Raw genomic sequence first — 16,220 nt, forward strand, 5'->3', positions numbered from 1 at the left:
AAAATGTTCGCTATCTCTGGAAGCTTTGAGACTTCAGCTGCCTAACAAGTGTAATGCATAATTATGCATAATGATAGAAGTTAAAGCAACAGTCATGTCTTCATTTATATCTCTTCTGAAAACGTACTTTCATCAGCCAGCGTATCCCAGTTAATTTAATTAATTTATTTGATTTTACTTGAGTGGTCTTTTTGTTCCTTTTATCTTAATGTAGTTTAATTTAGTCCAATTTGCTTTTACGCTATTTTGTTGCCATATGCAAAGCCATCTGTGACTTGCAGAAAAAATAATTTTCTTTTGTATTATTCAAATTTATAATTTTATGCCAAGAAACATTTCAAGCAATCGCAAAGTTGCAACATCTTTGACTGAGTGAAGTATGAAAACAACTGTTGCATGAAAACAATTTAGATAAGTCCCATACAAGCAAGTCCAATCAGCAAACTCCTTCTGAACTCGGAGCCACTTTAACATTTGTGTGTGAATCCCGCCACCTGCCGGACATTAGAAGAACTACAGATTCAATTCCAGGAAGTAAAACGCAGCAGACGAATCGAACCGCAGCAAGATTTTTATTCAAAAAGCATATATTCAGAAATTAAAGATGCATATTCCTTACATGAGTAAATAATGTTCAAATACACAAAGTGGGAAAACAATGTGCTTTAGTAGCTGCAATGTCTTTCTTTATGCACATCGCGTGCATACATGAAAATGTCTTTAGGGATGTGGTTTCCATGGTGTGTTTACAACACACATCTCCCTCTCAATCTAGGGAGAGTCCAGATTCTTTTTTTTTTTTTTTTTTTTTTTTTGGGGTCACATCCGTCGTTTAAAAGTTTCAAGAGCATGAACTTATCACTGCTTAAAATGGAAGACAGTTCCCTGCAGGGTCTCTCGCCACCGACACGTCTCAATTGATTCACGATTGATGAAAAAAAAAAAAAAAACGTTCACTGCTGAAGAAGCATTTACTCCATTAACACAACACGAGATTTATTTTCTACATGTTCGTTTATTCTCATACCCTCCTGCACAACTCCCAATGTATCTGCTCTTAAACTTCAGAGGAGCCGCTTTTTAAATATCGGCCGAGGTTTGGACTGGGGTAAAAAGGGTATTTGAACCGTGGGGGTGGGGGGTATCTGAAGAAGTTAAGACAGTAAAGACGAAAAGTGGGAATTGTGATACTTCTGTAGAGTGGTACCTGCTGGCAGAAGGAAGAGGGGTGTATGAGAGTAAGAGCAGAGGGGGGGGGGGGTGTAGTGTCTGCCTAGTTGGCCGCTTGGGGCCGTCCCTCTGGGATGAGCGAGGTAAAGAAGGTGCTGATGAAGGACCACGCGGTGGTAAGGAAGCTTGGTTCTGGGAGAGTAGCGGCGGCGGCGGCAGCCTGGGCCGGGTCCTCGGGGCCTCCCCCTCCTTCCTCGCCGCTGTCGTCCTCCTCCATCCCCTCATCCATCAGACGTTCCTGGGACACAGACGGGAGGAGACATTTGTGGTTAGAGAGACAGAGAAAAGTGAAGATGTAGTGCCATATTCAGACATGCAAGCTGATCAACTGTCAATGAGCTTAGTGTTTCGGCTTGCAGCGGTAAATCTTAAAAATTGGATTTGACTCAAATCTGGTGGAAACTTAGGCCATGTGCTAAAGAACAACTGATTTGTTTATACAACTAAATAGATCATTTTTTGGACTTTTCCGCTTTTAATTTGACAGGACAGCTAGGTGAGAAAGGGGAGAGAGAAGGGGAAGACATGCAGGAAATCGTCACAGGTCGGATTCGAGCCCTGGACCTCTGTGTTGAGGCATAAACCTCTCAGTATATGTGCACCTGCTCTACCCACTGAGCCAACCCGGCCACAATAATTTGTTTTTAAAGCAGATCTGCATTAAATGAGGTTTTCCACAATTTGATTGCAGCGTATTGCCTTTATGCAGACACATGTCTGTCTGGTCATTTGTCAATCTTACTTAGAACAACAAATATCATATTTAACTGCTGCCAAGAGCTATATGTCAGACAGACAAGTAAGAGCGGTTGCATGGTTCTTGCAGAACTTAAGACAAAATAGCAATAAAGTCGAGAGACATTCTCCAACTCACCATTTCCTGTATGTCTTGGTGTCTCTCCGCTTCCTCCTGAGGAGGCCTGGCCCTTTCTTCTCCTCCTCCTCCTCCTCCTGCTCGGGGGTTCTGCTGCTCCGGCCTGAAGGGAAACCAACCGGCCTGGTGCCTGGTGGAAAAACACAAACCTATCTTTTAAAATCCATACATGCATAGAAGAAAATCACATTGAAAGATTGGTCATGTGAGAAATGTAAAAGTATGCATATTATGTCAAATAGAACTCACAGGTAGACCAGCAGCATGGCGCCGACCACCATGACGAAGCGGCTAAAAGAGGAGTAGAAGTAAACGATGCTGAGCAGGACGCCGGCGCGAGACACCGTGTACAACCAGTCCAGCCAATCGCGGTTCAGCTCGTCGTCGTTCATCACTGCCCCGCCCTGCGCGTTCATCTGGATGTTGGGGTTGGCCGGCTGGTTCTCAGGTAACGGGTTGGCAGCTGGGTTGGGCCCCAGCGGGGGCTGCACGGCTTCGTTGGGCTGGGCGGGTTGATGGGGCGAGGAGGAGGGAGAGGAGGGAGGGGGGGTGTTGGGAGGCTGAGAGGCAGCTACGGCGGCTTGACTGACGAGGAGGTGAAAAGATTGAGATATTTAGAAGAAAATACAAAAACAGAAAATTCCCTCAGAGTAATTCCTCAAGTAAGGTCAGGTCCTGACTACTATTAATATTTGTAATAAGGTAGAAAGTAGGGATGCACGATATGAGGAAAATATGCGATATGCTATAATGTTGAATATTGCAATAACAATATTACGTGCGATAAATAAGCCGATATTAAAGTGTACTCAGTTCTGCCTTACTGTTGCTTTCAGTATTCTTTTAAAATACAACAAATTGCTTGTTGAATTCAAAACAAATAAAAGTTAAACATTTCCAACATTCCTTTATTGAACACTTAATTGAGAAAAGCATGAAAAAGAGTGTAGTTTTCTAGAAACATTTTCTTTCAACCAACACAAAAAATGAGTGCCTTTCACCATATGTTTATTGCGCCAGCTGATATCGTGATGACAATTAAAAAAAAAAAAAAAATAAATACGATATATTGTGCAGCCCTAGTATAAAGTAGAAAAAGATCTTTAAAAATCAGTGTGTAAACAGCCATGTCCATTTACAGACACATTTGTTTAACTTACTATTGCATGTAGTAGTGGCGTGCATACATCTGCTGCCACCACAGCATCTGCATGGGCATGTACATGGGGTGGGGGGGCATGTTGGCAGGGAGGTCGCCTTGTAAAGGGACCTGGGCTCCATCTGGCCTGTGGAGGAATTTCACATTGGTCATTAAATGTGTCAACACTGTGCACAACAGTTTGCACTCTCGATGATCCACACTGGAAATGTTCTGAAGGTCCAAAATGACAACAGTGTTGAATCGGCAACTCTCCCACAGTCTGATTATAATGCGCTCTGATAAAAGGTTTGATTTAGGGCTGTTGTATTGGATCACATTCAGTTATACAGTCAGTTTAGTATTTAAATGTAACTTTTAAGAACCATGCTGTAAAAAAATAAAAAGATTTGCTTCGGGTGGTATATGCTCTTTAATGTTTTATGTAAAGCACTTTGAATTGCCCTGTTGCTGAAATGTGCTATACGAATAAAGCTGCCTTGCCTTGCCATATGTGGAACAAAGGATATGTCTGTACAGACAATTATTTATGTGTTTCTACAAACAATAGCCTAAGTTTAGTAGGTTACAGCTGACACACCACCTTTGCCTTTATTATAATATATAATACTGAAACGTCAATGAAAAAGGAGTTCTATATCAGTTATATTGTGGCATCAGAAACTTGCTTACCACTGAGGGACACCAGCGGGGCCCTGGGGGTTGTACTGGGGGAAGCCGCCGCGATACCTCAGGCCATCATAACTTCCTGGGACAGAAGAAGAGGAGGAGGAGGAGGAGGAGGAAGAGGAGGCTGGCTGGCTGTCCTGATTTGGTGCGGTGGCAGGGGAGGCCGAGGCCGCGGCTTGTGAACTCTGGAGTGACGAGATGTGAACACCAATCAAAAGCTGAGCTGAGAACATGGTTGCCTTTTTAATAATCAATACAAGGAAAAAACAGAACGTTTTATGAAAGTTGTTCAAATTGAACACGGAGGCAGTTTTAAAGGCAGTGGGACTGCATACAAAGACAACAGTCGGACATAAGTAGAAGCAAACAAATGTGGATTTCACACAGTCACACGTCAGTGTTATGTTGCAACCAAGCGGTTACTTTTTATATACTTTTACATGCTGTTACACTGTTACGTACTGCATTCACCTCTGAATATATTTATGTATAAATATATATTTATTACATCTCCTTAGGCATATACATATTCTACATTCATGTTTACAATTAGCTTATCCATTTGCAATTACTGTCTTCCACAAATGTATGACCTTACTTCACATTTTGTTACCTTGCACTCAGTCTTAGATTGTCATTTAGTTTTTTTTTACTTTTAATTTTCTTACTACACAAACGCAAGTAGTATGTTGGAGGGAGGCTGGGACTCTTTTCATTAGCAACAACTGCCTCTTTAACGTTTGTACATTTGACAATGAATAACTTGTTACAGCTGACTAGGGATGAACCGATCCAACTTTGTCTCTCTCAAGTGAAAATTCCCTTAAAAGGTTTAATCTCAACACACCTCTTCAACAGCATCCTGAGTCAACAGTATGTCATCGCAGTCAGGAGTAAATCAAACAAGTGGAAGTCAACATGGTTCACCAGCTCTCATAAATGTTTGAGTAAGGATACATTTACCTGGATCTCCAAACAACAAAGCTGTCGCACACACACACATTGTTTGAGCCCTACAGGAGGAGGTGGAGTGTGTGTGTGTGTGTGTGTGTGTGTGTGTGTGTGTGTGTGTGTGTGTGTGTGTGTGTGTGTGTGTGTGTGTGTGTGTGTGTGTGTGTGTGTGTGTGTACTCACGCTGGGGTCAGAAGCAGAAGAGTTAGCCGTGGAAGGGCTGCGAGGGATGGGCGAGGCTGGGGGGCTGTGAGAGGTACACACTAAATGCATCATGTGGTATTCATCCTGCTGTGGGTCGCCAAGGTCAGGGCACGAGCCGAGTATGTGGGAGGCAGAGGGTACAGAAGAGGAGGAGGAGGAGGAGGTGGTGAAGGCAACAACAGAACAGACAGAAGCAAAAAAAACAAGGAAGAGAGAGAGAAAGTATTATGTGTCGAAATGGCCCAGATAGACACAATACCCACTATTTGTTGGTAAAACACATCAGATCAGCTATTGTTTCCCAGGCAGCCTGTTTCAGTTCCCCCACAACACACGCACACACACATACACACACACACACACACACACTCTGCAAGGTTCTCTGCAGCTCTTACCTTTCTAAGCACATCTCTGAGCTGTAGGTGGTCTTGAAGGAGCCTTCCTGAGTACACCAGTCGCTGGTCTTTGGACAGCTGCAACCAAAAAAAAAAACAACATTGTATGGTGAGACAACGAAATGACCAGTGTACAGACAGCGTGAAGCAGTGTAAATGTGTGTTCTTTTATTTGTTGAAACAGCAACAGGCAACTGCATTTAGGTCACTGGTTGGCCCATCTATCTCAGCCACCTAACAATCTTATCTTCACAGTGTAACCAGATAAGGGTGTCTTTGCCTCTTAGAAAACGGGCCCGAGAGCAAACCTGGGCCTCAGAACTCAATATCAACAAATGTATCAAGTGTTTCCAAGGCCAAGAATAACCCAGATGATAAGTCCTTAAAAGGGCTCTGGGGAAAAAAAAAAAATGGAAATTTGGAAAATTCCATTAAAAACCAGGACAAACCCCCATGTGCCGATGAAGATCATGTGACATGATCACAAGCATCCGAACAGCTACAAAATGGACCTTGTTGTGAGACTTTTCCCCCAACTGCCGTTTCGAAGGCCAAGAATGAACACTCTCAGCTACTTCTGTCACGACCAGCCCACTGGAATCCTGCACACTGACGCAGAGCAGAAACATCAGCCTTTCGCATAAACATTTTTTGTCCGCTCTGATTTGGTTTCAGTTCCAGCTGTTAGAGCGCAAAGACCTAGATGTTGTGTGGAACGTTATGACATGAGATGTCAAATCCTTAACCTCCTGTTATCCTCATTATGACCAACATCTGTTATCATTGGGGTCAATTTGACCCCAAGATTAGAAACCTCCAGAAAATGTTTAATGTATATATTTTTATGTTGATAGCTTAAACTGGCAATGATGGGTGCGTGGGTGCGTGTGTGGGTGGGGGGAGGGGAATTGAAGACTGTGAAATTGCAACAACTTGCATGTGAAAGTGACCTCAATATCAGCCAAAGCAATCTCAGCAAATTTGTGTAAAATGTTCATATTTTCTATGTTTTATACAGCTAAAACAGCCTGGGGTCAAATTGACCGATGCGTACAAAATGCATGCAGGACATTGAAAAAATAACATCATGTTAATTTTATGTTTACCCAGTTGTCTCCATTAAATTAGGAAACGTCATTCAATATGAAGCAAAAAAAAAAAAAAAAAAAAGATGTCAAGCACTTTTTTAGAGATGTTAAACATTGAATGGGGTCAAATTGACCCCAAGGATAACAGGAGGGTTAATGTGTATAAAAGTGATTAGGCACCTTTAGATTAGATTAGATTGCTGGGCTGGATTAGATATCAAATCTTCCTAAAAGCATACCCGTTGACTATTCTCTGTGCTTCCTGAAGCTTTGTGCTGCATTTCATTTTATAAAAAGGACACCCACCCATGATAGAAAACTGACAACTGAAGCAGAAAAAAAGAACAGAAACTCAAAAAGGTTACCACCTCATTCTCACATATCCCACAAATCAATTGTTGTATTTATGTGCGCTGTGCTTTTTCTTTTATAATTGGGTCTTCTTTCTCCTTTTGCAGCGTGATCTGGGCCTTTTTGCACAAACAGACTTAAAAGCACAAACCTGCACTGACATTTTAACACTTGTTGCTATGGTTACACAGCTTTGCTCTTAATATCTCTGGTCTGCTTTTGATCACGACAAAATTAAGACATGTTGCTGCAATGCTGAATTCTTTATATATCTTCTCTTTTTTTGCAGTGCTAAGCGGTCCTTCAGTTTGAAATGTCGAGGTGTCGAAACGACAGTGTTGCTAACGCGCAACTGCTCAACTCATCCATGAAAATCCAGCAGTCACGTTGTTAAATACAAACCCAAAGGAGAGGTTATTTTCACCCTTTGTGTGAGCTGGAGGCGGGTGTTTTATTGTGCACCCAACACACCTGTTACCAGACTCAACAAAGCCCTTACACGGGATAAAGACGGGAGCATTGTATTTAGGATGGGGGGTTGGAACGTCCACAGCATACAGTGACAGAGCAGAGAAGTGGATTGTGCTGCAGGACTGGTTTGAAAAGGCTTTTTTTTTTTTTAAACTCCAATTATATAAAATCCCAAAAACAGTTGGAATATTTTAGAACTGACAGGAATTCAGACATGGGCTGAGTCTAGAGGTGAAACAATTAATTGATTTGTCGATCGGCAGAAAAGGAATCACCCACTAACATTTTCAAGGAAATAACAGGACAAATATTTGTTTGTTTTGACTTCTCAAATGTGAGAATCGGATGCTTTGAGTGAATATTTTTGGGTTTTGGACTATTAGACAAACAAGACATTTGAAGCACTTTGGCTCTAGGAAATTGTGTTGCAAACTTTTTACTGTTTCGTAGACCAAGTGGTTAATTGATAGGGTTGGGTTCCGAAACCCCGGTTCCACGCAACCGGTAGGAATCGGACTGGAGTAGAACGCAAATTTTGGGTCCTTGTTTTGGTTCCACTTTTATTGTGTCGACTGAAATATTTTCCCTCGGTCGCTCCGTAACGGATGTAAAAATATCACACTTTCTCTTTGTTATTATATATTTAATTACTTTAAAAAGTGTATATATTGTTAAATTTAAATAATTTTCAATAAAAAAAAAAAAAAAAAAAAAAAGATAATCTGAGCTCTTCTTTGAAGAATTGGTATCGTTTTAAAAAGTACCGGTTCGGCATCAGAATCCTAAAAATCCAAACAGTACCCAACCCTATTAATCGATGTACTGAGAAACTAAATGGCAAATTAACTGATCATAAAATAATTAATTATTATTCAGAGCCCAATATTTGTCTTTTGGTACAATTGAGTCAAAGGCCAAAATGCTTCTAGTTTTGTGTCCACCTAAAAAAAATTTTTTTATTAGAACCAGAACGAAGGCAACGAATAAAACCACGGAACATGAGAGATACTTACCGGCTTGCTGGGGTACACGTTGGAGATGTGACTCTTCAGCCTCTCTACAGTCCAGTTGAGGAAGCAGTTAATGGTCTGGTCTTCATACTTCTGGTTGGGGGCCTTAATGACCAGGGTTACAGGACTCTCAACTGCCCAGGAGTCCATGGCTCATATTACTAGCAGGGTGGCCTCTGAAGAACCTGAGCTCAGGAGAGCTTAGCGTCACAACTCAGGACTGACCTGAGGAGAAAGTTCCCTCAAATCCTCTCCATTCTGGACTCAGTAAAAACACACCTCAAACTCTCCCTGCTGTTCCCCTTTTACAACATCTGCCTCGTCTGTGGGGAAAGTTGGTGCTTTCCGACGATATTGATGGGAATTCTTGTGTGGCGATAGTTCTAGGATTTCTGGAGGAGAAAAAAAAAGATGAAGAGTCTGAGTCTCTTTGCTGTGAAGGAAGTTTTTCATACACTGTAGAGGGCAGGCTGGCAGGTTTTTTATAATAACAGAATAAAATCATATTATATCTTGCTGTATAGCTTACCATTTCAGATACACCCATTCACGTAAAATGTTTTTTTTCCTCTCTTTTGTTTAATGTTCTGTCAGATTTTATACCCTGGTGGTCCTCCTGATAGTAACTATATCTCACTTCAGCCGTATTTGATGAACAAGCATTCACTCAGCTGCCAGTCACTTTAGAGGCTATAGTTTGTGGTGCTGTTTAATTGTACTGCATTATATGGATATGTTTCTTATATTTTGTCCATTTATATTAATAATACTAAATATTAGAGATTATTTTCTTGTTCAGTATAACATATTACACTCCAACAACACCACGAACCATAGCTTCCAAAAATTACCATAGAGTTGAACCAATAAACTGATTCTAACCTTAATGTAGGTAGGGCTTTTAATATTTTATTAGTCCCACAGAGGGGAAATTCACAAACTAAAGTGAAACTATACTGCCAGAAAAACACTGTTCCAGTTATACAGGTTTGAGGATGACACTTTCTGCACAGACAATGACGTTGTTGTAATTGTAATTTATTTAATTGAACAGGGACAGTGCACAAAAAACATTAATAGATGTCTTGTGCCAGGTTGTAGCAAATTGCTAATTTCCACCTGTAGTCCCTCGGCAGGTAGATGGCACATTAAAATACAAATAATTTACAGTACTACATATAATACAGATACATAAAGTCATAAAAATCTAAAATCATTATTGTCCCCCTAGCAAGTCTGATTAGTTAACAACCAATGCTTTGCTAAGCATGAGAATGTTACTTGTCAGTAGTAGTTAATGTGCCTATAATGTTGCATTTGGCAAATTAAAAGCGCCACCAGGAGTCTTGTGTTCTATTATACAAATCGTAGGATTCCCAAAGATTTACACCCTGACAGATAAGCCGGTGTGGTGATGGCGCAGTGGATATAGCCAAATGCCTTTGGTGTGGGAAACCCGGGTTCGATTCCCACTTCGATACATCAACCAATGTGTCCCCCTAGTTGCTCCAGACGCGTGCGACCTCTGACACATACATATACACACGTATACACACATATATATATATATATATATATCTCAATTGCTTTGGACATGACATGTAATCTAAATAGTTTGACAAGCAGTACATTGAGGTTATGTGGTTTAGCTCATGATGTACTTCTGTATTGTGTATGCAAAAACACTCGAAAACCGAAACTATGCTGCTAAGGGGGGGGGGGGTCACGGGTCTCAGGTCAGACTTCCTGACACCTGCCACGTTGCGTCATTTTTACAGTACCGTTAAACTGTCAAAACAACTAACGTTAGCCTAACTAACTGTAAATCACCGAGTCAAGCTAAACCAGGGGATTCATAGCTAGCTAAGTACGCCATTAACCAGTACAGCCATCATGTTCACAAACCAACAGCTAGCTACACTTGTGAAACCAGCTTTAGATTAATTTCGAGCGGCTCTGTTTATATATATATTTTTTACCCTTCATGAAACCAGGGTAACAGGGTTAGCTCGTTGGCTAACGTTAGCTTCGCTGTTGCTTGCTCGAAAACTCGGTTGGGATTTAACCGCTGTGACAACAAATTTAAGGCACAGTTAACTGAACGAATTGAAGCAAGCCATCGCTATCAGAAGAGCTTTCTTCTCATACCTGTTTTACTCTTGTGGGACCGTCGTCTACTCTCTCCTTCCCAGCTCGGCTCGCCTGCCTGCTCGCCTTGTTGTTGTAATCGGGTGTGTGCGTGAGACCGGAAGACACGTCAGCATTCTCCTCACAACAGCTGATGAAAAGAACAAAAAAAATGTATCAGCAGTATGATCGGCAGCCAGAAAGAGAATTCTAGTCCCAGTACGTTAGTCTTTATTTAAACGACGAGCCTCGGAGACACAGTGCTATAATATGTAATCGATAATGTGGAATTATTGTAGTAACACTAAAATTACTATTACCCGAAGCTGTTAATGTTTAACTAACGTCGCGAAATGGAACGAACACGTGTTGCACCAATTTCTGTGACCCATCACATTCTGTGACCCGAGTAGGAGTTTTTCTAAGCTGTTGCGAGTTCAAGCCTTTTTGTCATACATTTTTCCCACACATACTGTATTTTATTGACAAACTGTATTGCTGTTAGTGTTTCTCGGCTATAAAAAAAAAAAGTGGGACCCTCTCTGTAGGCTATCCATAGATATGAGGCTATATTTAGAGTCACCAATGTTTTACATAGGCCTATGATGTTACATTTCTCTGTATACAGTTTTCAACATTCATTACCCATTCTGTATCTGTAGGGTCATAGTTTCTTTCTTTACGGTTATCAAAATCTTTGACTATTTCCGTAAGGTCACACTTTTTAATTACAGTTATCAAAATGTGTGATCCTGTCTGTATCTTAGGGTCACAAATGTTTGTAGGCTATACACTTTTGTGAGCCTTTTCGTTAGTTATCAAAAATTCAGACCCTCACTCCTAATAGTAAAGAAATGGGAGCGAGAGCTGAGCCCGGAGGGGAACATAATTAATTGTGAGACAGTTTGGGACAACATTTCCCACTGTTCCAAGAACCCAAATCACCAGCAGATCCACTTCAACATATGCCATAGGACACATTTGACTCCTCAGAAGAGATACGTCTCTAAAGTCATTCCTACTCCCTATTGCACGTTCTGCCAACCTGAATAAACTGGAACCTTCCTGCACATGGTCTGGGAGTGTGAACAGGTGCAGGAGTTTTGTAATAAAACAACATCAATAATATCTGATGTGATAGGATGTCGAATTCCTACTGACCCGATTGTTTTGTTACTTGATGACGACTCTAAATTACACCTACTTGGGAGACAGAAGAAAAGTTGGCTAGCCAGATCAACTGCGACCAAGAAAATGATAGCTCAGCGCTGGCTCCCCCCCTACTCACTTTGTATAAAACAGTGGTTGGTGTATTTTCTGGACATAGTTCTGCTGGAGCTCTCTACAGCAAGGATTAACAAAGCCAAGTCATCTACTATAGACCTATAGAGAAACACAGCAGCACAGGTATCAGTCCTAATGACCTCAGCATCACCAGAAGTAGAGGAGAGTGACTAGGCAAGGTGGGATCTTTGTTTTTTATTCTTTCCTCGAGACCGCAGAGGGTGGGGGGTGGGAGAGGGTTGTTGCTCTTCTTCATTGTTTGTCTCTTCTGTATGTTTAAAAATATAAAAACAATGAAAAATGTATCTTAAAAAAAGAAAAGAAATTCAGACCCTCTCTATATCTATCGGGTCACAATGCTGTCTTATAGTTATCAAAATGTGTGACCCTTTTAGTATCTGTATAATCACGCTCTTGTTACAGTTATCAATATTTGCTACATTTTCTAAACACTGTTGGAGCCACCTTTTTTGTAACAGCTAACATCCAGCATGTGATTGAGAATGATAGAAATGTATGTAGAAGCAATGTAGCGGACAGTCGAATCAGGGTGGGTGGGTCACAGGATTGCATGCAACGCCTAGACTAATTTCTGCTAAAGCTAAAAAGCAAAATAGGACTGCATGGAATCCTTGCAAAGCTATCTGTTGATTTCTTTTTATTATTATTAATGTTTTTAGTATTTAAAATGTCAGGTATAAGGTTTTCTCAGTCCAAAAAGCTGCAGTATAGGAAAGAAAAGCATGAGCATTTTTCACAAACTTTTATTTATGTAGAATTGTGTTTGTGAGTGATTTGTTTTTCCAGGTTGAAAACGGTCACCTTCCAGCCACACGTTCAGTTCTCCGATTGTCTGAAGTTAAACGTTTTTGATCTGGGATTACAGTTTCAGTTTGCGGAGTACCTCCTTGGTCAACTGTTTACTGTAGCGGTTGATCTTCCAGTGCCCAGGCATCCATCCCAGCAGAAAGCGATGAAAATCTGTCCAGGCAAATGCAAACATGTCCCTCCACTCTTTCTCCAGGGCAGCAAAGTCCACATCTTTTTTCACAGATTGATTTAATTCTGTGAAATAGTAGTCAAGCAGGCCTGGTACCCTCTTTTCACACTCCCTCTCCTCCATGCAGCTTCCTAAAAAATACACAACATCTTTCATCCCACAGCCCCCTCCAACATACTGGAAGTCTACAGCTGCCACATCCCGTCCACTCTGGGAAAAACAGAAGTTGGCTAACTTGGCGTCTCCGTGAACGACGGTCTTAAAGCGGCATTCGCTGAGAATCTTGTCAATGTCACCGGCCGCCGCTTTGAGCTCGGCGTGGTCCATGGCCTCCAGCTCGTCTGGCCGGGTCTCCAGGTGCCAGTAGGTGCCGACAGGCCACAGGCCCTCTGGTGCCACGCCCAGGAAGAGAGCGTGGAAGTGGGCAAGCCAGCTGAGGCAAGCCTTTATTTCTCGTTCCTTCACGCTGGTCCTACAAAAGAAAAACAATCAACATTATTCATTCAGCATGACATTTATTTATACTGTACTACGTCTCACTCTTCCCCATGCCTTGAAAGACCTGGAAAACATGTCTCGAAATTGACAAATGTTTTCATTACAGGATTATGTTGAAAAGAAAAAGGTCAGCCGAGTGCTAATGCAGAGCCACACCTACACATGCAGTTTCCAACTGTATTATTATTATTTTGGTTCTGTACTCCAGCACATTGAATTTGAAATGTAAAAAATTGCTATACGGTTGAACTGCTAATTTTTAGAACTTTTTTTTTTTTAGGTTACTTGCATCCACATTTAATGAGCCATGAAGAAATGTTTCCTCATTTTAAACATGAGACCAAAGCTTAAAACCACTTTGATTCCTATGCATGGCTGTAGCTACCCTCGAGGACACTGAGAACATGTCCCTTGGTATTGAAGAAGAGACTGCATTCAGTAATTAGCTATTTGACACAGCCTATGGCAATTACGCACACATAACACTTAGTGGGTTTTGAAGGCTGATTGGGATCATTTATTTAAATAATATAAAGAGATTTTGTATTTCGCCACTATAGTTGTATCCTGGCAGTGTGAATAAACTTAAAATAGTTTTTAGACCATTATGTTAGAGAATGACATTTACAGAAAATACAACTAAACACATAAGTAAATGAATACAATTATGACAAGATGAAAATATTTATGAAAATATCTGAATGTATGAAATTTCCCAAGCAAAAATCCATAAGGTGGGTGGGGATGAATTGGGAGAATTTGGACCCATGACCTTAATCTTGGCCTTGCTGTTCGCCCAATTTTTGGATGCGATGCAGACACAAATCTTTACAAAATGTTCAGCACCTACTAAATGTTAAACTACATCAGTTTAACGGAAATTTAGAATTTGCCCATTCATTTGACGCCCTGCTTGCAGAACTACAGACTATGTCCATTTCATACAACATTTTCTGTGGTCATACCTCCTCTGATCATAACCGGCCACATCCAGATCCTCCAGTACGATCAGCATCTCGTCTCCATAGGAGCAGGCGGCCAGACAGGCGGGGGTCCGGCAGCTCTGATTGGTGGAATAGTTCTGGTACCAGTGCGTCTCCACCTGGTAGGACCTCACTTTACGTGTGTGGGAGCGATCTGTGTTCCAGCCTCCGGGATGCTCGGCCTCCTCTGGAAACTTGACATGTTTGACGACCACTGATGGCCGCTCGCAGCCCTCCAGGTGCAGCCGAACTATCTCCCCATAACCACTCCACAGCGTCTGGATCTTTGCACCAACACGCAGGGACGAAGCACCGCACGCCTGAAGGATGAGATCCTGGTGCTCCTGTTTCATTTCCAGTCAGAGCTGAATAGTAAAGAGGGAACACGGTGTGTGTTTAGCATCTTTTTAAGCATTGGAGCAGTTAGTGGTGGACTGGAACTCACTACATTTACTCAAGTACAAATTCAATGTACTTGCACTTCACTTGTGTCATTTCCATTTCATGCAACTTTATACTTCTACTCCACTAAATCTCAGTGGTAAAAATTGAACTTTTTACTCGGCTACGTTTGTCTGTCAGCTTTAGATTCAAATTACAACTTTTCATCCTTGTCCTGTCCAGTGAAAACCATGTATCCCCAGAAAATTCTCCTACTTCTTAAGCTAAATAAAGTATCTAATAACCTCTTGGATCAGCTGGAAAATGCATGGTCACAAAGCTGCAAACAGGGCTGTTTTTCTGACACCATGAAAAGTTGAGTTTTTAAGAGTAATGTGATTCTCACAGGACAGCGACGCTACAAACATAATGATGATCTTATAGAATAGGATGCATCGCTAAAGATTAAACTACCCAACAATAAAGGCAGCAGCAGTGGCAGCAAAAACTGTCCTGTCCTGTTAGTAGTGTCCTGAGGAGTGTCCCGGGACAGTCAGACACTGTCCTGTACACTGTCCAGTGACTCCATGACAGTCATGGAGTCACTGTCTGACTGTCCCGGGACAGTCATGGAGTTACAGGACAGTGTCTGGGTGTCACAGGACAGTGTCTGACTGTCCCAGGACACTACTAACAGGACAGGACAGTTTTTGCTGCCACTGCTTCTCAGTAAAGGAGTTAGCACAACCTTAAACATCTACCGCAGTAAAATGCAACATACATATTAATCCAGCAACATCATAGTAAAACTCTGACAGGGCACATGTTACTGCACAAACACTACTTATAAAATGGACACTTAAAATACAATTTGCTTACACTCACAAACTTTTACTCACGTTTTTGAATGCAGGACTTTTACTAGTAGTTAAGTATTTTTTAAAGTACTGATACTTTTACTTAAGGATCTGAATACTTCTTCCACCACTGGGAGCATATTAATTATTTTCTACAAACATCATCTTGCTAGCGTTATTGTTGGTGTTGGTCACTATTTTATAGTGTGTCACTTACCTTACTCACAAATGATGAAGCTTGAGCATCCAGACAACAACAAAAATAGGTTTTATTTCTGCTGTTTCCTTCTCACACATTCAGTGAATGCTACTTGACATGTAATTTAAGCCCAAATTATATAAATACAAATTGAAAGTATGTAACAATAACTGTCTCAAATATGCCAAAACACTGCAAAAACAGAAATATGCTAACCCTAACCCTATCAGCTTCATACATACCAGGAAGTATTCTCCACAGCCGTCTGTTTGGTGTAAAGCCACAGACATGAAACTAAAGCCAAATTAACACCACTGCCACCTGCTGGACTGGAGTAAATCAACAGCTAATTATTAAAAAATCAGCATTTCTTATTCAACAGTGGATTAAGTTTACAACCAACCACAAAACAACAGCAGCCCGATCATTCTGAAGTGATGAGAATCAATCAAGTCTTTTACATTGTACTGTGGCTAAGTGGAGAACGTA

At 41.2% G+C, this 16,220-nt stretch overlaps 2 protein-coding genes across 6 annotated transcripts; both read right to left on the reverse strand.

The window, feature by feature from the left end:
* Positions 1-553: 553 nt before the first annotated feature.
* Positions 554-10,725, reverse strand: herpud2 (HERPUD family member 2). 2 transcript variants are annotated; one of them, XM_028580270.1, is made up of 10 exons: positions 10,551-10,725; positions 8,682-8,794; positions 8,406-8,587; positions 5,483-5,560; positions 5,067-5,174; positions 3,936-4,117; positions 3,265-3,390; positions 2,354-2,689; positions 2,105-2,234; positions 554-1,468 (listed from the first exon to the last, which is right to left on the reverse strand). In XM_028580270.1, exons 3-10 carry the CDS (start codon positions 8,550-8,552, stop codon positions 1,274-1,276), a joined length of 1,302 nt encoding a protein of 433 aa, XP_028436071.1. In that variant the 5' UTR covers positions 8,553-8,587; positions 8,682-8,794; positions 10,551-10,725; the 3' UTR covers positions 554-1,273. The 2 variants fall into 2 exon arrangements, with proteins under 2 accessions (XP_028436071.1, XP_028436072.1); XM_028580271.1 differs by lacking the exons at positions 8,406-8,587; positions 8,682-8,794; positions 10,551-10,725 and adding an exon at positions 5,932-6,007.
* Positions 10,726-12,561: 1,836 nt separating this feature from the next.
* On the reverse strand, positions 12,562-16,203 carry pkdc (protein kinase-like domain containing). Of its 4 annotated transcripts, none has more exons than XM_028580304.1 (4): positions 15,974-16,203; positions 15,750-15,769; positions 14,277-14,659; positions 12,562-13,285 (listed from the first exon to the last, which is right to left on the reverse strand). In XM_028580304.1, the coding sequence occupies exons 3-4, from the start codon at positions 14,645-14,647 to the stop codon at positions 12,694-12,696; spliced, it is 963 nt and encodes a 320-aa protein (XP_028436105.1). In that variant the 5' UTR covers positions 14,648-14,659; positions 15,750-15,769; positions 15,974-16,203; the 3' UTR covers positions 12,562-12,693. The 4 variants fall into 4 exon arrangements, with proteins under 4 accessions (XP_028436105.1, XP_028436108.1, XP_028436104.1 ...); XM_028580307.1 differs by having other exon boundaries at positions 15,759-15,769; positions 15,974-15,985; XM_028580303.1 differs by lacking the exon at positions 15,750-15,769 and having other exon boundaries at positions 15,974-16,201.
* Between the last annotated feature and the right edge of the window lie 17 nt (positions 16,204-16,220).

Source organism: Perca flavescens, chromosome 6, assembly GCF_004354835.1.
Source record: "Perca flavescens isolate YP-PL-M2 chromosome 6, PFLA_1.0, whole genome shotgun sequence".
Lineage (NCBI taxonomy): Eukaryota > Metazoa > Chordata > Actinopteri > Perciformes > Percidae > Perca > Perca flavescens.